At 43.5% G+C, this 22,943-nt stretch overlaps 1 protein-coding gene across 4 annotated transcripts; it reads right to left on the minus strand.

Annotated features, from left to right (window-relative positions):
* Positions 1-1,027: 1,027 nt before the first annotated feature.
* Positions 1,028-9,991, minus strand: REPIN1 (replication initiator 1). Of its 4 annotated transcripts, none has more exons than XM_072652314.1 (4): positions 9,144-9,991; positions 7,520-7,625; positions 7,130-7,207; positions 1,028-6,414 (listed from the first exon to the last, which is right to left on the minus strand). In XM_072652314.1, the coding sequence occupies exons 1-4, from the start codon at positions 9,246-9,248 to the stop codon at positions 4,604-4,606; spliced, it is 2,100 nt and encodes a 699-aa protein (XP_072508415.1). In that variant the 5' UTR covers positions 9,249-9,991; the 3' UTR covers positions 1,028-4,603. The 4 variants fall into 4 exon arrangements, with proteins under 4 accessions (XP_072508415.1, XP_072508414.1, XP_072508417.1 ...); XM_072652313.1 differs by having other exon boundaries at positions 1,028-6,417; XM_072652316.1 differs by lacking the exon at positions 9,144-9,991 and adding an exon at positions 8,728-9,017 and having other exon boundaries at positions 1,028-6,417.
* Between the last annotated feature and the right edge of the window lie 12,952 nt (positions 9,992-22,943).

Genomic DNA, 22,943 nt, shown 5'->3' on the forward strand with positions numbered 1-22,943 from the left:
TCTGGCTGCCCAAAATACAGCACTGCATCACCCACTAGATTTTGCCTCCACCAAGCAGACCCTTATTCCCTACTGCTCTGATTAAAATCTATGCCCCTTTTCTTCCAGCCCTTCAGGGCCCTATTCTCTGTTTAGACCATATGCTATTCTAATTAATTCATTGTCACAGAGTCAGGCAGTGTTCAGGTAGCAGTGGGAGTTCTCCCCACAGCATTGTCAATGGACCAAACAGGTTTCCTTGACCTTCTTACAAATGTATAAACGAATACAAGTTTATTGTTAAGAATGCACCTGTTACTCAACTTCTACCTGAATGTAATATTTCCCAAACCTTTGGTGTACTTTGTGCCTAAGTCTTCAGAAAATTTAAACACAGATTCCAACCAAACGCAGTACATGAAGCATGGGGAACACAAAACAAAGACACCCAGGAAAAACCACTCACCCTTTAGTTTACCAAGATGAGGTCATACTTCTTGTTCTCCCACTGAGCAATACATTGAGCCTTGTAACCCCAGTATAAAGGCCAGTGTAATATCATCAGAGAGCTTCAGATTCATCCTTTCATATTCTGTCCATAGGCAGCTTCATTGGGAGAAAGGTTGGTACCCTGTGTTTGACCATTAGCAACAGCTGCCAATTTTAGACAATTGATCTACTCTTCACGACTGTGGTAACATCATGGGGGAAGCACTGGAAAACAGCTGGAGGGTAGACAGGATATGGGACTTCAGATGTATGTCATCATCTTAGGAAATAGTATGATATAGTCAAAAGAACACAGAACTGAGAATAACAGAACTGGGGGCTAGTACACACTATTAGCTGTGCGTACCACAGGCAAGTCACTTCATTGTCTATTTCCTCTTTTGCAAAATAGGTATGATAAAATTCCCACTATCTACCTCACAAGGTTGTAGAAAAAAGTCTAAAACTTGAAAAGCTACAGAACTGAGCTGTCAATACCAATTCTCAAAGGAAACATTTCCATTTGAACAGGATGTCTTAACTCAAAGAAGTCACTTCATTCATTGATCCAACACATTTATTATGTTTTACTTGCTGAGGGGGGATACAGTTATCAGACAGTCTCTGCCCTTCAGGACTTCACAATCTAGCAGATAAGTGGTAGTGCGGGGAAGCAGAACTAGCTTTAATCTGGGTCCTAGTCCAGGCTGTGCCACAAACTAGCTGTGTAATGCTGGACAAGACCTCCCACTTCTCTGAACCTCAGCATCCTCATCTGCAAAATGAGGGGGTTGAACTAGTTAATTCAATTGAACAAACATTTATTAAACACCTCCTATGTGAACTATTCTAGGTTTCAGGAATACAAAGAGACACAACACAGACCCTGCTCTTAAGGAGCATACAATCTAATGGGAATAGACAGGTACAGAAACAACAATGATACAAGGGGAAAGTGAGATTAAATGTAAAGTCCTGAAAAAATGGAAGGAAAAGTCACATTCACTGAGGGGGTGGTGGGAGAGAGTGGTTAGGGAAGTTTTGTGGACATGAAACCTGATTGAGTGTTGAAGGAATGGACTCTGCAACAGACAGAGACAGGGAGTGGATGGGAAGCATAAGGTCTAATACAAAAATGGAAAACAGCAATGAGGAACAGAGATGGGTGGGGGCAAGGTGAAAATGAGGATAGCAAAACTTAGCTTAGTTCAAAAAAAGGAATATAAAGGGAAATATAATGCTAGGAAGATAAGGTAGAAATAGATTAAGGAAAACCTTGAATGCCAGGATCAAGAGTTTACACTTTCCTTGGTAAGTAATAGGGAACAAATGATGAATTTTCATTAGTGACATGGTCAAAGCAGTGCATTAAAAAATTTGCTCAACTAGCAAGGAGGAGATAGCTTGGAAGCATGAAGATCAGTTAGATGAATATTATAATAGCCTAGATAAAGACAGATGAGGCCCTAAACTACAAAGGGGGACAACATGCAGGTAGAATTGTTAGGACTAGATAACTGAGTAGATATGGGGGTGGAAGGTAGAAAGAGAAATTTAAGAAAAAAAGATAAGTTATATGCATCCATAACTGAAAGGATGGTGGTCACATCATGGAGGATGTGAGAAAAGCAGATTTTGTAGATTACAGAATGAACTCAGTTTTGGGCAGAACAATTCTGATGTACCAGTGTAACACAGAGGAGATTCACAGTGGGCAGTTTTGAGTTATGATACTGGAGCTCGAGGGAAGAGTCTATTTCCCATGAAGAAAGGAAAGGAAAGGCTATGAACAGGAGAGAACAGGATATTAATAGGGAGAAGTTAGCCAATTTGACCAGAAAAGATGTGGGCAGTTACCTGCATAGCCATGATAAATGAAGCCATGGGACCAGAAAATATTGTCAAAACAAAGTAGAGAGAAGAGGGCTAATCAAATGCACAGGAGAACTACAGTATCAAATACTAGTTATCTAAAATCCCTTCTTCCAGTTCTAATATTCTCTAAGTTCATGAATCTGAAACATATACACAAATAACTAAATACAAAGTAGTATGATTTGTAATAATGGAAGTTAAAGGTTCCCTGGAAGGCAAGAAGAAACATTTATAGAGGTCCTGTCCACCTGGCCCAACCTCATTTACATATATATGTGTGTATTTAAGTGTAATATGAATTGACACCAAAGTAAAATTAGCCCAGTCCTGCCAAGTGTGCAATAACTGATATTACCCTAGAACCACTTTACCTACTAAAATCACATCTTGATTACCCACTAGGCGGGCACAGGCTTCAACAGAGCAAAATCTGAGTCTAACAAAAGCCTACAAAACCTTAATATCTTAATCACATTGTTCATGCTGGTAGTGTTTAGACAAAACTGAATTTAGAGAACTCAAATTTAGGTTGTCACTTTTCACCTATGTAATGGGTCTCAGGGGCCTCATTTTCTTACATATACAATTCTAGGATTAGACTAGATAACCTCTATTCTGTTCTCTCTTCCAGCTCTAAATCTTTGATCCTACAATAATGGTAAAGTCAAGCATGGTTCTGCCTCCCCTAGTTAAGCTTATTGTTTGTCCTTTGTTCTCAAAGAGAACCATGACATTAGGGAGGCGATGCCATGACTTGCATATGAACTGGATTTAAGTGAGAAAGGGCTGTGCAGTCACCAGTCTCACCTTCTCCTCTGGAGCCATCTGGGTCCAGTGGCAAGATATAGATCAGGACTACTGGAAATCACCCACAGCCAAAGAATAGGAAAATAAAGCTCCCTGGACACCTGGGTTTCCATCCCAGTTCTACCTGCTTGCCAGAGAGCCCTGGAATGTCTTCATTTTGCTCTCCTAGAAAATTATCACACCCCTCAGGGCTGAAGTCACTCTTGAGATTTCCAGCTGTAAGAAACTTGTCTATGGCACTCTGGAATCTCTACAGTAAGGGACCTAACTTAATCTTTAAAACCATTCTCCTTCATCCACCACCCCAAGTCCCACAGAAGTTTATTTTATTGTCTGAGTTTCTACCTCTGCACACGTTTCCCTTGGAAAACAGCTTTCTCAGGCCTCATACCTTTGCAACTCAACACAAGGAGAGAACACATTTCAGCTATAGCTGGAAATCAGTTTTATTCACTGGGACTTGAAGGAAATAGATTTGCTATGTATGGCTTGGCTCCACAAGACAGAACTAGAACCAACAGGTAGAAAGTACAGGAAAATACACTTTCACTTAATGTATAAAGAAAAATCTAACTAGATATTTAGTAAGAGAATGAACTACCTTCAAAGGTTTCTCAATTCCCACTGTTGGAAGTATTCAAGCAGAGGCTGGTCTGTTAAGAGATGAGGTAAGAAATTCCTGAATTAGCTGACAACTAGTTGAACTCTAATGTCCACTCCAACAGGCTCTTGAGATGCCTGTCCCATACCTGGCCTAATCCCCAGGGCTTTTCCACTTGCCCTTTTGAGATTCATTATTAGAAACCAAGCATCTCCCTTTCTATCCAGTATAGTAATGAGAGCTAAAGGAACTAAATGAAAAAGGGACTCTACTTCAGGGATTTAGTCTTGATCTGGGAAATGAAGGAGGAGGAAAGGGAGAAAACATGTTGAGACAATCCAAAGCTGAAATCAGTTGTGAGCAGAGAGAAGGCTACATAAACATAAAGGAAAGATGAAGACAGCGGGGATAGGATGGGGGTGGGGTGAAGCAACTAGGAGAGAAGAACATGAAGGGGATGGGTGAAGTCAGGTGCTACCAAAAACTAACACCATTAGGACATTTCCTTTCCTGGAGATAGCTGAATAAATCTAGATGTTGCCTAACATATTAGACATCTTTGCAAGTGTCCAGACGTTTTCCTCATTCTCTCCAGACACTGATACATCTTCTTTTCTAATACTTCTTCCCCAGGAGTGAAGAAGGACTTCCAGTGAGGTGGGAAGAGCTTGCAGCACCTGGAAACCTCTAACAGGCCTGCTGGGGTAGAGGTACCCAGTCCTCTCTCCAGGGTCCTGGCCAGCTTCCACTAGCAGCCTCCCATCCCTTATCTTATCACTACAGCTTCCATCCCTTCTTTGCCTACCCCCCCAAAGTTTATCTCCCTCCCTCTGCTCATCCACTCCCACCAGCTCAGGCCACATGCTTCCTCTGATGGGTCAGGAGCTTTTGCTCATGACTGAAGCTCTCGCCACAGGTGGCACAGATGAATGGCCCCTCTCGACCATGGCTCTTGCGGTGTGTGATGAGGTTGGATTTCTGACTGAAACGCCTTTCACAATCAGGGCAAGCATAAGGCCGCTCACCCGTATGGATGCGCCGATGGGACACAAGGTTGGATTTCTGGCTGAAGGCCTTGCCACAGTCAGGACAGGCATAGGGCCTCTCACCTGTGTGGATACGGCGGTGGGCCGCTAGGTAGGGCTTGTGTCTAAAGGACTTGCCACAGTCGGGGCAAATGAAGGGTCGCTCTGGAGCATGATCACGACGGTGGGCTGCCAGGTGACTTCCTTGTGAGAAACGGCGCCCACATTCCAGGCAGGCAAAGGGCCGCTCACCTGAGTGGATACGGATGTGGGCTACCAAGTGGGTCTTCTTACTGAAGTTCTTTCCACACTCACTGCAAATGAAAGGACGTTCCCCAGGATGTAGTTGCTGCTGACCCCGCAAAGACCTTCGGTTCCGGAAGGTGCGGCCATGCTCATCATAACGATAAGAGACAGCAGGATCTACTTCCCGATCTTGCTGAGGATCCAAGACCTGATCCTGCTGAGAGTCCACCAGATCTTGCCGAAGATCTGTGGACTGATCCTGCTGGGAGCCTATGGCCTGGTCCTGCTGAAGGTTCATGAGCTGGTCCTGTTGAGGATCCATGGCCTGATCCTGCTGTGGGTCTGGGGCTTGGTCTTGCTGAGTTTCCAACAGGTGAGATGGAAGCTGGAAACTCCCTTGGCTACTAGTGGCTTCTGCAGAGCCCTGAGGGCGCCGGTGAATCTTGCCATGGGACAAAAGGTTAGGTTTGTGACGGAAGCGGCGCCCACATTCAGTGCATGGATAAGGCTTCTCACCAGTATGAATTCGCCGGTGGGAGGTCAGGTAGGGCTTATTAGTGAACCGTTTCCCACACTCAGGGCACTGGTGAGGACGTTCACCAGTATGCACACGGCGATGAGCAATTAGGTTGGGCTTGTGACGGAAACATTTGCCACACCAGGCACACTGGAAGGGTCGGTCAGCAGCATCACCACCTGGCTGTGCAGCAGTAAGTGCTGGACGGCCCCGGGGCCGAGGTGCAAGGACTTTTTCTGATGCTTGTGCTTCAGCCACATGAATCTGTTTGTGGGCAACTAGCTCAGCCCATTGTGCAAAGCTCTGACCACAGCCACTGCAGATGAAACGGCGAGGTGGTGGGGCAGGTGGGTGGTTCTGTTGCAGGTGAGCCCGCAACTGGGAGGCCCGGCTGAAGTGTTTCTCACACTTGGGACAGGCTACTGCCCGGGCAGATGAGGCATGAGCCTGGCCATGCAGCGCAAGAGCTGCCCAACTCCTGAAATTCTGCCCACAGACTTGGCAGAGGAAACCTGTGGCAGGCGGTATGGCTGTGGCAGCAGAGTGGGCCAGGCGGTGTAAGGCCAAGAAAGGAGCATGGTGAAATCGACGCCCACACTCAGGGCAGGGCAAAGGTGGACGGCTATGGTGCCGACGAGTATGATGACGTAAGGCTGCCCATCCAGGGAAGTGCCTCCCACAGCGGGCACAGCGGTAGGCACCACCCTGGAAGAGGCCCCCCTGACTAGCTGCTATAGTCCCTTCTAATTTAATCCCATGAGTATCCTGCTCTGACCCTTGGAGAGACTCCTGAAGGGGTCCAGAGAAGAGCCGAGTCCGGGATGGACCCATAGCAGGGGGTCTCCGGCAGCGACGCTCCAACAGAGGTCCTTGCCCTGCTGGGGATAAAGAATCAGAGTCATTTTAGAAGGGCTACTATGTGACCTGGAGAAACTCTTAAATGACCTCTCTGCAACTCCATTTCGTTATCTATAAATTGAGAGGGTTGGACCACTCTTAGGATGCTATCTAGCTCTAAATATCCAGCCTCAGAGTTAGGAAAACCTGGGTTCAGTTCCAGCCTCTGACATAAAGGTGGTTTGACCCTGGACAAGGCACTTAAATCTTTCAGTTCCCCTGCCAACTCACAAAAACCATAAGCAGGAGATGATGAATTCCCTGCACCAACATAACCGCAGGTCCAGTCTAAAAACAAATTAAATCATTTCATGCCTCCCCTATTCCATGAAGTCTGTCCTGAACACTCCAAGTTACAATGCTCTCCCCAAGACTTTAACCTCAGTCAGCAATGACTGTCTACTCTGATCCTCTAAGTAGCACAAGGAAAAAGTCAACATCCCTACTGCCCTACAGAACAATGATCCAATTGCACAACTAGGCACCCTTGAAGGTAGTCCTTGAAGTCCTGGGCAAGGAATAAGTCATCCTTCAGGGAGGCTCAGGCCTATGAGGCCTACTACTCCCATTTCTTCTTTAACCTGAAGGAGGAACAGGACAGCAGTCTTCACCTTCAAGGCCACAGCAGGGTAGAATAGAAGGAGGCTGTTCAAGACTTGGAGGACCAAGAGGACTGAGCAAAGGGATGCTTACCTGTAGTGTTTCGGAGCACCCTGCCCCCACCAGAAGGGAGCTGCCCCCCACTGCCACATGGCTCCTCCCCAGGAGACCCTATAAGAAGAAACAGCCATATTGAGCAGGGAAGAGGAGGTGGCAGGGACCCTTGATTCTCCACAAAGCTTTCCTCCCTAGGGTTCCTCCAGCTTCCTGCCTTGCCACATACTCAAGAGACCTCCCCGTCTCCCACTGCTCCCACAATTTTCTTCTATCTAGAGAGTCGGAGAATCAGCTCTTTCCCATGGGCTAAGCAGTTGAGTACAAGATCAAATTCAGCCCAACTGTAGCCCTCACTTGAAATGCGATCCCCTACATATTTAACCCTCACCAAACCTAGAAGGGATCAAGAAGAAGCCCAGCTCCTACCCTGGGAACGCAGGAACAGGCGATTCTCCTTCCAGCCTCGTTTACGAATGAACCTACTTCTCCCAGGAGACAGATATCTCCGATCCTTTCCAGAATGTAGGGATGCCTGCAACAATAAAGACTTTACCTACACCACTCTGGACAAGACTTACTTTAACCACAGTGGGGTCAGTCCTCCCAGAGACAGACAGGAAGAAACCAGTATTTGAGGTGAAACCGCTAGTTTCCTCATCAGTGTTTTACAGCAGTGTAATTTTCACAAGTATAAGATGGGGAGGCACCTGGGGGTTTTCCTGGACTCCACCTCAATATGAATTCAGTTTGACATAGCAGCCAAAACAAGTTATAGCGATCTTAAGTGGAATTATGGGAGACACACAGCATCTGGTAGCAAGGAAGAGATAGCCCCTTTTCCCCTGGTCAAACCACACCTGGAGAACTGTGTACAGGTCTGAGCACTTTCTTTTTTGAAGGATACCAACAAGCTTCAGAGCATACATTCACAAGTACAACCAGGATGGTTCTAGGATTCAAGACCATGTCTTTACAAGGACTAGGGATGTTTAAAGCCTGAAGAAGACTTAGGGAGAGGCTAGATACATCAACTCTTTTAACACATGACAGGATATAGAAACTATATATACATATATATTACACATATAAATGTATAATATACATATATATACATGACATATGCACACATATTTCATTCCACTTTTTAATGACTCAAATTGTTAGTTATTTTTCCACATCCATCTGAAATCTGCCTCCCTGCAGTTTTCAGTCCTTTCTGGCTCTGACGACTCTTGGGTCAATCAAAATAAGTCTATTCCTTCCTTCATATCATACGTGGCCCACAGGTTAATTAAGACTTGTTCTGCTTGTCCCAAAAGGTCAGCAGTCACATGGGCTAAAAGTTGCAGGGAGGCAGATTTCAGATGATACAAATGAAGAAACTCCCTATACTCTGAGTGCTGCATGAGAGGGAAAGCCTGGATATCACTTTCTGGGCGGGGATCTCGGTCAGGTGGAGGCTGGCTTCGATGGCCTCAGGGGTCCTACAGTTCTGCCTTCACTCCCGGAGGAGGTGCCGCCCCTGCTCCGATCCAGGGATCCTTTACCCCCTGAAGGGCTTCTCCCTTCCGGGCCCTGCCATTACTTGGTCCCATCTCCCTAGAAGGCCGGAAGGCCTGGAGGGCCACACTCACCCCGAAGCGGGCGGGGGTGGAGAACAAAGGCAGGGCGGAGAAGCCCGCAGCGCACCCAAGCCTGCGCCGACAAGCACACCTCTCCCACGCAGGGCCGTGCATTCACCTTCAGGTGTACGTGCGCAGCCACACATCCTCCCTCGGCACATGCGCACAGAGACGTGCACATACACCCTGGCACCCAGGCGCATCCGGGCCTCCGAGAGGCGCAGGAGTCCTCCCGGCCCCCCCAACACCCACACCCCAGCCTCCAGTGCGAAACACCCCGCTCCGCAGCGCCCCAGGCAGGCGCTCTCCCGCCCCTCCCCCTCCTCCCGCGCATGCGTCCTCCGCGGCCTCGCACCCGCAGGCGTCGGTAGGCGCCATTCCCCCCCTTCAAATCCCTCCCCGCTCACTCTGTCCCGGCAGGGTCGTACCTCCCGGTCCGTGTGTTTGTACGCACGCCTCCCATCCATGTACGGGGAAACTGGTGCCGCTTCCCCGCCCAGCAGCAGGCCCAGCCTCACCGCCGCCAGGCCCATCCCCTCCCCGCCACCTCCTGGCCTCCCTGGAGCTCTCCTTCCTCCCCCTGTCCGCGCTCCGACCCTCTGTGCCTCCCTCCTTCCCTGGCAGAGCCCAGCACCATGTGACTACCGGAGCTGCCGAGGGTCAGTCCCCGCGCTCGGGCGCAGGGCGGGGAGGGGCGGGGCTGCCAAGGCCGCGGCGGGGGGGCGGGCGCGGGGCGGGGGCGGTGTCCTCTGGAGCCCTGGACCGCGGGCCTCGGCCCGGCCTCGGGGCCGTCGGACTCCGATGGAGTCGGGGTGAGGAGCCGACATTCCACCCGGGGGATTACGAGGACCCCGCCTCCGTCTTATACCCCGGAAAACTGAGGGGCTTCTCCGAGGTCACGCGGTTGGCCGTAACGTGGGCATCCTCCAGGGATGCAGACGTGCCCCCAGGAGCCGTAGATCAGTCGTGTGGCTGGCAAAAGGCGCCCCGCGCTCAGCCAGCTGGGGGAGGGGAGCGACTACCCGGACAAGCCCCTTTCTGGGCCTCGGCTTTCCCCGAGCCGATCCTCCTCTCTGCCCCACCCCCACCCCGTACCCCGTATTTAACGACTTCGTGGCTGTTTATCGGGGCGCCCCACGCCCCGTCGGGGCAGCCTCCTGCGACTCTTCGTGACCCATTTGGGGGTTGGTTGGCAAGGGTTCTAGCATGATCTGCCGTTTCCTTCTCCAGATTATTTTACTGATGAGGAACCGAATGGGATCGGTAGATAAAGCTAGATAGATCTCCTATTAGCACGCAAGCTCCTTTTGTTTAGGGGAAGGTAGTAGGCACTTAATAAATACTTATTGATTAATGGAGTGATTGGTTAAGGCTAATAAAAAACAGAAAACTACAGACGTAAGGGACTACATCCTCTTCATCGAACAGGAATCAATACTTGGGTTGCTGTCGTGGAATCAGGGAAACTTGACCAAATGACTTCTTAACGCCCTCTTAGGTCCTAGGATCTGTTTTTTCATCTACCTCTGAACCCTCCTCAGATCTATCTTTCTGCCTGTACCCCTTGCTCAGCCTGTAACCCTAAAGAGGTCCCCGCTTTTTAAAAGCCCATCTTTGTGGATCAAGTTCCTCCATTCCCTTGGGAAAGGATCATGGTGCTCTGAGCTGACTGAGGGGATAGTATCCTGGCTAAGGATATGTGTGCACTATTAAGAGGAAGAGGAAGAGGAGGAGGAGGAGGAGGAAGGGCATTGGTGACCTGACTGGCATTAGAAGGGACTTTGGAGAGCATCTGGTCTAAGGCCTTTGTTTTCCAGATGAAACCAGGACCCAGAGAAATGTGCTCAGGGTTATAAAGCTACTTAATGACAGAACTGAGACTTAGGTGGAGTAGAAGGTATATATGTGGTGTGATTGAAGACATTTCAAGGCCCTGCCTCTCCTTCAAAGAGCTACCTCCCCTGCCTGCTTATCGTGGACTCCTTTTCTCATTCCTCACCTGAAAGTCATACTTTCAAATTCGCTCCATTAAAATCAGTCTTCACAGGAGGATTGAAGTAGGAACAACTGCTTGACTTACTCAACAATTCACCCCAAGCCATAAATACCTCTAGACAACCCCATCTAACTGACCAGAACCTCTTACCTTTCTCAAGACAGGACAATGTCATCTACCTAGACTTGTCCCTGAGCCCCAGAGCTTTACCATTATCTTATTTATCCTCTTACCTCTAGGTAACATAGTGTGTGAGATGGCTACATAAATCAATTACTCAGAGGCCTCTCAAAGTGATGACAGAAAGTTTATTTGCTAGGTTCTCGAGAATTGGGACAGTCCTACAACCAGTTCATCTGGAGTAGGAAAGACAAAGACAAAGAAAAGGCAATGATTTATATAGACCCTAACGCAAGTCCCTCCTCCCCTACTGACCATTATCCTCATTAGCTGAGAATATGATCTTACATTCTAGACATGAAATCTAACCAATCCCTTTTGAAATGAAGACATCGAGGAATTATGTTTTATCCAATCATTGAGACCCTAATACACTACACAGTTTTATATCCTTATATGGAACTATTCTATTCTAAAAATATTGTAACCTTGAGCCTCTAGGTCTTACCTCACCCCTGGGAGAAGAATTACAATCTGAGAAGTCTTCACTAAACCTATCCCACTCAATCCCTCCTCTTATTTATTAACCTGAAGACTTCTCACGGATATTTCAACCACAGTTCTGTAACATGATCTCACACTGTCTATTAATCTCCTCATCCCAATCAGGATCATTCCTGTCTTTTGTCTCCACAGGTGCCCATCCTTCCTTCTTTAGTATCATCAACTGAATGGCTCCTTCGGTCCTCTCTTCTACTCTAGCAAGTTTTAGTAGAGAATTTCTAACTATTTTAGTAATAAGTGAAATCAAACAAGGTAAACAAATAGGAAGTAATATAATACCACTAATTGCTATGATGCCAAACCACAGTAATCTCTTCCACCAGCTCCCTTCAAAACAGGACCACCAAGATGTATTGAAAAGGGAGTTCCAAATTTGTATAGGAACATGAGCAACCTTCCTGATATTTTTGGTGATCTCTTTCACTATTCTCCCATTATCATCAAGTTTTCAAGCAACATGTGGATAAATTGAGCTTTCCACAAACTCCCCCTTCCTCTGCAAGTAAAGATCAACCTACGTTGCAGTACTGCTTCCCTAGTTTGTGTGGCTTGATTGGCCAATAAGTCCAAAGCCTTTGCTGTTTGGTTATAATTTCAACTACTGCTTGGAGTCTGATTAGTCTATTTAATAGATATATAGGGGTTCTATAACCCCAACTCCCATCTTGAGCCCAAGTTGCAGGCCCATACTCTCTGATTATCCTCTCAGGAGGCCAAGTGTCACCCCACCCATTTGCATTTCCAAGCTGAGTGAGGGAGGTGTCAATGTTCCTCTTCCTTTTGGCTAGATCATCATATAGAGGGACCCCTAGATGCTGTCTCCCTGATTCAGGCAAGAAAAATAATTTAGGTCTCACCAATCCAATGTAACAAACACCTCTTCAGTTTAGCGGAAGGTGAGTATAAGCTGTCTGTCCACATATCCAATAATGTCCTCTCAAAGCAGGATTTTCCTCTAGAAACAGTCTTACTCTGTAATCCACAGCCAGAAAGTACTTCACATCGTCCGGGCCTAATGGTCCCCCTTTCAGGATCTCTGACTTGTACTTCCATAGTTGTTGTTTCCTCTTCCATATATAATGTTGATAATTCTCCCCAGTTCTATTGATTACACTCCAGAAAGTATCAAACATCATCCTATGTGTTCCATTCTCCCACTTCCATACCCATTCTTTATATTCTGTGTTATTCTTAGTACTATTCATATATATGCAATTCCACAAATAGTCATAGCTGTGACCCCCTTCACATGGTTTTCTGGGATCAGAGGGGTTGTAAAACTTATACCCGAAACTCCTGTGATATTCCCCTTTTGTTCTCTCCTCATATGAAGAGGATGGGGAAAATAAATGGGTACAGGGAATCACCCTACCATCTGAGCAGGTAATACTGTTCTGATCCCATCTGTTTGCATACTGGGCACAATCAATACAAGCCAGGGTTTCTGGTCTTCGTGTGAATGTCCACTTACAATTACTTTCTCCCAACCATGTCTCCTGCAATTCGGGTCCTGTTTAATTTAAACAATGTTCTCCTGGAACTGATTCAGACAAAGACCATTGGTGTTTCTCTTGGCTTGTCCAGAATCTTGTTCCGTCATGTACTACAGATCTATTACTTAAAATCCAGACTGAACTCAGTGGTACTGCTACCCATGGCCATTGACTTAACCGCTGAGGTCCCCCACAAATCCAATAATCGGATTCCTCAAAGGTATCCGCAATGGTCTGAATTAGGTCCAGGAAACTATTTTCAAGAGGTGGGGTTGATAACTGGGGCCTGGTGTCCCAGCAGTGGGAGCAGGATCATGCCTTAAAGGGACATTCCCAAGGTATTACATTTTGGTTGCATTGTTCACAAGGTTTGTCAAGTCCACACAATCTTAATAGAAGAGTCCTGCTTAGATATTGTGGTAAATGGCTTAGGACAATTGCTGAACAGAGAATCTTGTTAAGAACAAACAATAATAATCCTAGTATACTTCCCCAAATAACAAAACTTATAATGAATTTGTATATATGCCTCATTGGCTATCCCTTTCCAATTTCTGTATGTTCTCACACACGCTTCAAACGGAGCTTTTAATACTGACAAAGTGTGTCTCCCAAGCACGAAGCTTGAGAGTTTAATAACTAATAGTAATAATTATAAATGACAGTAAACAACTTTAAAATTTTTAAATGCAATAACCTTCCATAACTTTGTCTACTGGTTTCCCAATCATGCTAAACATTTTCTGAATTGGGATGGGGGAATAGATAGTTCAAGGTTCAGTCTTACCCATATTCCTCCCCTCCTCTTATTTATTCCTGTTTCCACACCTAAATCTAATCAATAAATACCTCTTCACATTCTTTCCCTTATGAATCCTTCCCTTCATCTATCTCCCTTTTATATGAATATGGGAAGGAAACAAAGTTGAATGACACATTAGCAAATTACAGGGGGCAGTCCCCTTGTTATAAGTACAGATACAGAGATTTAAATTAATGAACTGTCCATTTAGAGGTTCCATCTCATACAGCAGTCTGGGGAGAAATATCATCTTATGCAATTTTCTGATCTGGATGCTCCTTCAAACAGTCGTCAGCATAGCATCTCAGCATCTTCTTTTCTTTATCTTCTTGCAGAGATCCAGATGTCCACTCTCCTACAGAACTGAACTTAATACCATCTTAGATTACCATTCCTATCATTCTTACAAAAATCAAAATTGAAACTTTGACAAATTGTCATTTAAAAAAAAAAAGAAAGAAAATTCACATTAAAATGCAGCGTCTACATTTCACAGTAAGTCATTATTCATTCCCTCATTAGGAAGATGAGATTTCACTAAGGAGTCAATACCAGGCTCCAGTACTTATATAAATACAATAACCATTTTAACACAGTGCATATCACATCATAAAACAATTCCAACTTCTGATCATGTGATGCTTCTTTTAAAGCATTTACAATATAGTCCACAAACCATTTTTCATTTAGCATTAACCAACTAGGACAAAATAATAACTATGCATGCTAGCCTCACAAGCCCTTGACCTGATTGTCTTCACACTATTACTAAGAATTAGAGGACCCTAACTTATTGTTGTTGGTCTAAAGTCCTAAACCTGTTAGCTCAGTTTTAGACTTAACCTCAGATGTTCCCCTACCAACAATCTATTATTCAACAGATCTGGTATTATTACTTACAAAACTTCTGATTTTAGGAATTTGCCACTAAGAGTAGGGACATTGCAGGGAAACAACATCTCCCTCACTTCATGTCAATTCTAGGCAGGAGTAGATTGTCAACTGGCGTTCAGCCAGGCTTCAAGTCTGCCAGGTGTCAGTGGGGAAATTGAGTCAGGAGAATCCTACCTCAGCTCAGGCTGAACAGCCGCTCTCCTGACCTTCCCATGAGATCACCCTTTTGCAGTTCATACCAGCCATCTCACAGGCTTACTGGCATCATGGATCAGTGGCTCAGACCGCCTCTCTTGCTATCCACACCTGGAGTTAGACTCAGAAGAACAGTCAGTTAATAGTCCCACAAAAATCTTAAAATAGCAAGCTCCAATAATCAGTTTCAAACATGACTAATTTCACATTGGCCAAGGAACATCTTTTGAAGCAAGTCTTAAGTAGCTTACATGCCTTTCTGTACATGTTCTAGCTCCTGATTGAATAACAATCATAAGTCATTGCTCTAATGGATTTATATCTGTTTCCCAAACTACGTTATCCCTTTCTCACCCTGCTCAATCTAAAAGAATGAGCTACACATGTGATAAGTTCAAACACTAACTTGAATTTTTATGTTCGTGTAATGAATTCAAATCAAAACTATCATTTAACTTTCAATGCCAAATATTACCAGAGGCTACCTACCTCTAAGAAAATTAGACTGAAATTCTTTTCCCCAAACTGAGGATGTCTCTGATTTAGTCTCAGTAATTAATTCAGTTAATTGTTTTAATACTAATTGCTTTTACATCATTTTGTAACATGTAAAGATCTCATTCCAGGTTGGGACCTTTGTCCATTACCCCAAAAGAGTTTTAGTCTCATTTGTCTAAAGGCCCTGGAAAACCTCACCTTGAAAACTCCTTGGTTTTTTCCATGTGAACCGGCTCTCCTAAGGTCCACTCTATCACTATGCCCAAGTCTATTCTACTTCCCACTCTTAATTCTATCAGTCCAAATCTCCAGTTTATTGGCCACTCCCATCAAGGCCATTCCTGGAGCTCCCAGACCACCTGGGCTCCCCCCCCCTTTTTTTGTAAGGGATTCCTTTCCCTGAATCCCCCTGTAAATAAAATACAATTACAGTTAACTTTAAATCCCAATTTTGTTCTATGTACCAATGATACAACACCTATTTATTCCCATTAAATTTTAGAAAGAATGTTCCCAGGGATTTTATTTACATCTTAGATCTTAAATTTGCCCAAAAAAGCCAATCACTGAAGATCATTTCTTATACATTTTCAAATTCTCACCAAAGCAAGTTCTATATACAATCTCCTCAGCTGTTGGGGCTGTACTTGTTACTAGCCTGAGGACTGCTTCTTTCCCCCACATGTACACACAGTGTACCAGCTTTAGGTTTTAGCATTAGAATTACAAATGGCAAACATAATTTCCATAAGTGATAACAAATTGTTTTACCTATGAACCCGAACAATAAATTTCAGATGACATCAATTGCATTTTCATATCCTATTAGAGAAACTAAATTCTTTCCACTTTTGTAACTTACAAATACAAACTGGATAGGTAGGCCTTCCAAAAACCCATACAAAAGATTTTACAAAGTATTTCTTAATACAACAAATATTTCCTCTCACGAACAGTTTACAATTTATCACAATCCCCTTGAAACTAATTGACAGAAATCACAAGAAAAGACCTAAACCCAAAGCCTTTTCACATTTGCCCATAAACTTTCTTTTACAAACATAACTTTAGAGTAAATGCTTGATTCATGGCAAAAACAATTTTAGCTAAAATTTCCTTTTCAACAGCAGAAAAAAACTTTTAACATAATACATCCTCAGATGGAACAGGCTTGAAAATCACACACATGTATATATACATGCACATTTTTAAAGCGTTCTCCTTTTCTTAATAAGAATGCTACAACAAGGAAACTGTTGCAAAAAAATTCATAACAGCTCTTTTTAACGAATTCATTAATTAACTGAACAATGCAATTTCTAATACAATATTTAGATGAATTACCTAAAAGTTTAAACTTATTTAAGTTTACTTAAAACTTAAAATAAGCCATTAACCTATTCAACTCCTTTTTTGTATAACAAATATAAGTTTCAAATTATCAAATTTCTGTCACATCTTTTTAAAACCCCAATCTATATGTAATAAATTACAAAATTTAAACTCATGTAACAGTTACATTAGATTAATGTTGCATATAACAAATACCTATCCTTTTGTTACTGATCTAACATTTTTGGCAGAAATGCTACTGGGTGTCTCTGCCCTCCTCTTATTTGTGCCAGGATTCCCAAGGTCACCCCTTTCTGGCCTTCCCACTCTGCAAAGAAAAAGAAAAACCTAAACTTATTATCTTTTTACTTTAAATACATTGTCTGGCATCAAATATGTTGATCTAATTAAACCTCAATTCAAAACTCTCAGCTCTAAGTGCTTACTTGAGATTTTCTTTTACTTTCTAATCTTCTGCTTACTTCCACCAAACTTTAATAAATTCTAACCTATCTGAAACATTATATTAAGAATGACACATTTCACCTATTCACAATTCCAAATACAATGAGAATGAATTCAATTAACTTTCTGTTATTTCCCATCACACTAAAATTTCTTTGGGTGAGGCAGGAAATGGTTAAATGCCTGTTAGCATGCCTCTTTGGTCTGGGGGACAAAGATAAATTCCCTCCCTCCCTTTTGTATTTCTTTCAAGTCTTCTGATTACACAGTACCCGTGCTCCTCTCATCATCTCTACCTGCTTAAATTCTCTTTCCTTTCCCTCAAGCCACTTTGAAACTGCACATAATTTATTTCTTTCTACTCCTAACCTGACACTTCTCCTACATTCTTTTACTTGCTGTTACCAACCATATAAGCTGAACAGTAAAAATTTGTTTTTTTTTTTCCTTTCTCTCCCTCCTTTTCCCTCTGCCCCTCTGAAACTAGTGTGGAGGGGTTGAAGAAAGGGAGTAACAGGAATTTCAAGGACAGTTCAGCTCAGCCTTTCTGCTCCTGCTGGCTGGCTGGCTAAATTTACAACCTTATCAGATAAAAAACAGAGACACACAGACTTTCATTCAGACAGAAATACCAACACAACATATACAGACAAAACATTTAACAGAATAGAATAGTACATATAGGTTTAAATTTTTGGCAAACCCAGTCCTCGGAGGAACCATATTTGGGCCAAATTGTGCCTCCTCCTCTGATGTCTTTTCACCCCATATGAAACAACAATACTTAATCATCTTCTTCTACATTCTTTTCTCTATAATTTGGTAATTCATGCCAATTTTGTAATCAGTTTCCCAAGGGACTGTTTACCAGTATTTCTTCCTGACTCCACTCCGAAGCTTGATTCTTGGACTGCTTCTGTCTCATTTTGGATGAGGGTTGTCACCAACACCTCTGAGTCTAAGACTCAGTGAATTATGCTAGCTCCCCTGCTAGCTCTCCTGCTAGCTCCCTTGCCAGCTCTCAGGTGGGGGTCACTCCCCACCAGCAGTCACCCGGCAAGCGTTTTTGGGGGGGGCCCTTCACCCTGGGGTCCCACAGTCCACTAATTTGGTTGGGAGATGTCACCTTCTCCCCGAGTCTATCTAAGACTCAACGAATTGACCCCCAGACCCCCCCCCCTCCGCCCCCCGCGCTTACTGCCGGGTCGTATATGCGTACAAGTTGCCTGACTGCAAACTTCAACACCAACTGGTTGGCATTTTTACACACTTCACAGCTTCAGAGTCTTTGGAGTCCTTATCTCTATTCTTTTCTGTCCTCACCAAGTTCCTCTGCTTCTGGTTGTTACTTTGCAGAGAGGGAGGCCCAGAAGCCCTTTTCAAGGACCATGGGGGAAATCTCCCCACGGGCACCCAGTCTTTGAACTGAGCTGCCAGCCGTCTCTCAGAAAGGTCACAGATCCCAGGTGAATGCCCCCAAACTGTGTGGGATGGCTCAGGTCCCTACATAAATCAATTACTCAGAGGCCTCTCAAAGTGATGACAGAAAGTTTATTTACTAGATTCTCGAGAATTGGGACAGTCCTACACCAGTTCATCTGGAATAGGAAAGACAAAGACAAAGAAAAGGCAGTGATTTATATAGACCCTAACGCAAGTCCCTCCTCCCCTACTGACCATTATCCTCATTAGCTGAGAATATGATCTTACATTCTAGACATGAAATCTAACCAATCCCTTTTGAAATGAAGACATCGAGGAATTATGTAAGTTTTATCCAGACATTGAGACCCTAATACACTACACAGTTTTATATCCTTATATGGAACTATTCTATTCTAAAAATATTGTAACCTTGAGCCTCTAGGTCTTACCTCACCCCTGGGAGAAGAATTACAATCTGAGAAGTCTTTACTAAACCTATCCCACTCAATAGCTTCTTATCCCCAAGAGGAATCTTCTTTTGGTTTTCATCCCAGTCCCAGCCAGGGTCTCCCTGCCCTTGGGAAGTGATGACCTACAACAAAGGCATGATTAAGTTTCAGAAGAAGAGGTCAGTGTGACCTGTGATTCTCAAGTCCAAAAAACTTTAATTTTCAACTCTTCCCCTCAAGACTGCTTGAAAATACAGATAACCATTGTGAATCAACAGTACCCAAGTCAGGAAGGAGACCTTCATTTACTCCTTCATTTAACAAATATTCACTATATGCTAACTAAATATTAGGAACTATACTAGGTGCTAGAGATAAAAGGAGGCATAGAATACAGAACAGGGATCTTTTTTGGGTCATGGAACCCTTTGGCAATCTGGTGAAGCCCATGGAAACCTTCTCAGAATAAGAGTTTTAAATGCCTAAAATATGTAGAATTACAAAGGAAACCACTTCGTGAAAATAAAGATAGATGTGTGTGTGTGTGTGTGTATACATATTTTTCCCTATCCACATTTACATACATCCTGAAATCCCTCAATCCTTTGGGAGTCAGTGGATCCCAGATTAAGAACCACTGACGTAAACCCTGCCTTTACAGAGGTCAGGGAAAACAGGTACACAAAGAAATATGACACACAAGTGTGAAGTAAATGCAAAGGAGAAGTCCAAGAAGTTATGAAAAATATAATTAGCAAGAGATCACTCATCTTCAGTCTGAAGGAGTGGGAAATCAAAGAGAGTGAGACTTCATGAGAAGGTAGTACCCCAGTGAAGAGGAAGTCAACAGATGAAAGTAGAAGGTAAAGGAATTCTTTCTTGGTACTGGGGACAGAGATAATACATGAGGACAGGGGAAGGAGAAGTGTCCAACTTAACTGAAGAAAAGGATTATGTCATAAAACTAAAGTAGGCCACAGTCAGATAATGTCTGACTATACTTTCTGGGGTAGGTAATGTGGAAGAACTGAAATTTTTTGAGTAGAGGTGTGATGACATGACGAGAACAGTGCATTAGGACTATTACAAGTCAAGTGAATGATGAACACTTGGAAAGCAAATAAGCCAGGTGGATTCAATCCCATCTGGAGTTTTCTTCCTTTTCTCTGCTGGTCAGTGCTGGTGGCCAGCATCCTTGAGCTACTGGGATAGAATCCCTTTCTGTATTTCTCATTTCTATTGCTACCAGTCCAGGAAGTTTCAATTCCCCTAAATTCTTCTGCCCTAAAGTATGAATACTCCATCTCCCCATTTCCTTTCTCTCCATCACCTAGAACAGAGAATGGTTCTTTAAAAAAAAAAAAAACTGCTTTAATAACTTGCCTGCTAGAAGGAACCTTAGATCTAGTCTATCTAATCCAACCTCATTATTTTACAGATGAAGAATTTAAGGCCCAGAAAAAGTATGAGTAACTTGCCCAAAATCACAGAGGTAGTTTTTATCAGAGCTGAGATTTGAACTCAGGTCTTCAGATTCCATGGCATGTGTTCTTTCCATGATGAGAATCTGCCCCTAATGGAAAAAGGATACAATAAAAACAAACATCAGAATCATCAAGCTACAGGCAATGAAGAGCTATTCTAGCCATGGGGAATGATTAAAAAAAGAGATCTGTGAGGCCAGCTACTCACTGCTCTGCCTCAGAAGAAAGGCCCTGAGCTCACCTAATTCCCTATCACATATAATATAAAACCCCATCCTCATCTCTGCAGCTTTGGGTTTTGCTGATTACTCTCATTTCTTGCACATTCTTTCCCCTGGGCTTTCATGACATAGTTCTTTCCTTGTTCTCCCCTTGCCTGTCTCCCTGGTCTCCTTAGCTATCATCATCCAGATCTCACTCAGTAATTGTGGGTTTTCTCGAGGCTTCACCTTGGAGCCACCTTCTCTATATACTCTTTTGATGATCTCATCCATTCTCAAGGATTCAATTATCATTGCTATGCAAGTGACTACCAAATCTATACCAACAAGAAGGAAAACTAGGGTAAGGTTTGCCGGAACTTTGCCGCAGGGCACTGAATTTCAAGGTCACTGATAATGTTGACATTTCTTCCACTTTGGGGTGAGTTCCTTCCTTATCCTACCCTGCTTCCTACTCCCTTTCTATCTTGGGCATTCCACTTGTCACTTCTTCGATCTCTGTTCCCTTCCCACTCTAGCCCCAAAATGAGAGTGTTTTTCCTGCTACTTGTTGTAAGCATGTACTAGATACAGCTCTAACTCCTGCCTTTATCTCTCTTCTGAGTTCTGGTCCTGCCCAGTTTCCTGCTGACTGGAAGTCAACTTACTGTTGACTGGACTTGTCTTGAAAGCATCTCAAGCTGAATATATCTAGAACAAAATTTATTTTCTCCCTTCCTTAAACTTCCTTATTTCTGCTGAGGGTGTCACAATTCTAGTTAACCAGATGCACAATCTCAAAGTCATATTTTACTTTTTCTTGTCCTTGACCTCTCATATCCAAACAGCCACCAACTTTTGTGAATCATACTTCCGCAGCATCTTTTGCATCCATAACCTTCTCCCTCACACTATTCCCTACCTTAATTCAGGCCTCATCACTTCTCCCATTGGTCTCCAAGTTTCTGTTCTGTCTCTATCCAATCTACTCCCCCATAATTTTTAAAATAACCTTTCTAAATAAAACATACATCTGTTGTTCAACAACCTTCAGTCTCAAAGATTAAATATTAATTTTGAAGCTTAGTATTAAAGTCTTTCACATCCTGACTCAAGCCTACCTTTTCAGACTCATTCATATGACTCCCTTACTAGAAGCCATCTCACAAGTGTTCTGCATGTTCAGAATGCGTTTGTCCTCACATCCATGTCTTAAATGTCTTAGTTACTTCAGGACTCATGGCCTATGGAACTTCCAGAACACCCTGGTTATTAATGCATTGCCATCCTCCAAATTACACTATATTTACTGTCACCACTAGGTTGTACTATTGGAGTGTACAACTGCCTGGCCAGTCCTTTAAATTTTAGTCTACAGTCATCAGCAGGAGCCAATGCCATTCTTGTCAGTTACTCAAAAGCTCTGCCTCCTGGACTCTTAAACCATCTAAAGCAGGGTTCTTAACTCTTTTATGAGTGTCATGGACCCTTTTGCCAAGTTGGATAAATCCATGGACCACTTCTCAGAACAATGTTTTTAAATGCATAGAATAAAACACATAGGATTACGAAGGAAACCAATATATTAAAATACATTCTGTAGACAGCAAAACTGCAATCACCTGCCATGTAATGGTGGGGCTAATAACTATAGTCATTTCAAAGCAGTGATGAGCATAAATGATATTTCAAGATATCTGCAACAACTGTAATATGATGTGAAAATGTCTGTGATTTTTATTGGTATTAGTACTTTGTCACAATACTATCATGGTCATTTGCCTATATTCATAACTGGAGGAAAAGATTTCACTTAGAAGTTAGTGAAATTTAAAAATACAAATTTTCCTCATCCAAGTTCATGGGAGCCCTCAGGTCTACGTGTACATGGACCCTAGGTTTAAAAACCCTGATCAAGAGATATGTATGCAAATTACTCTGTTAGCTTGTACACCCACTAGATTCTTTCACAAGTCAATCAAAAGCTTCTGCCCTGTTAAAGATCATTCTCTTAGTAAGCAGTTTATTTATATTAAATAAATGGGTGGCAAAATGGTGCTTGAATGTAACACAGATAACCAGTTTCATTCACTGCCAGATTCAATTCTCCTGGCATTTCTTTCCACTCCCCACCCCTACCCCCCCACCAAAGGAAAATATTCACTTGGGGCAGCCTTTCTTTTCCCATCTATGGCAGCATCCCTAGTCAGGGAGGGTCTAGATCATAGGACCATAGGAAGTGAGTATCAGATCACAAACACTCCAGCTCTCATGCTACAGCTTGGGACACAACGAAAAACAGTCTAATCTC

The sequence above is a fragment of the Notamacropus eugenii genome, chromosome 3 (assembly GCF_028372415.1).
Source record: "Notamacropus eugenii isolate mMacEug1 chromosome 3, mMacEug1.pri_v2, whole genome shotgun sequence".
Lineage (NCBI taxonomy): Eukaryota > Metazoa > Chordata > Mammalia > Diprotodontia > Macropodidae > Notamacropus > Notamacropus eugenii.

Coding starts and splice junctions, on each gene's coding strand:
- REPIN1 (XM_072652313.1), bottom strand. CDS start 9,248: ATGGGCCTGGCGGCGGTGAGGCTGGGCCTGCTGCTGGGCGGGGAAGCG. Junction 7,208..7,519: donor CCTGTTCCTGCGTTCCCAGG/GTAGGAGCTGGG, acceptor TTCTTCTTATAG/GGTCTCCTGGGGAGGAGCCA. Junction 6,418..7,129: donor GGTGCTCCGAAACACTACAG/GTAAGCATCCCT, acceptor CTTTATCCCCAG/CAGGGCAAGGACCTCTGTTG.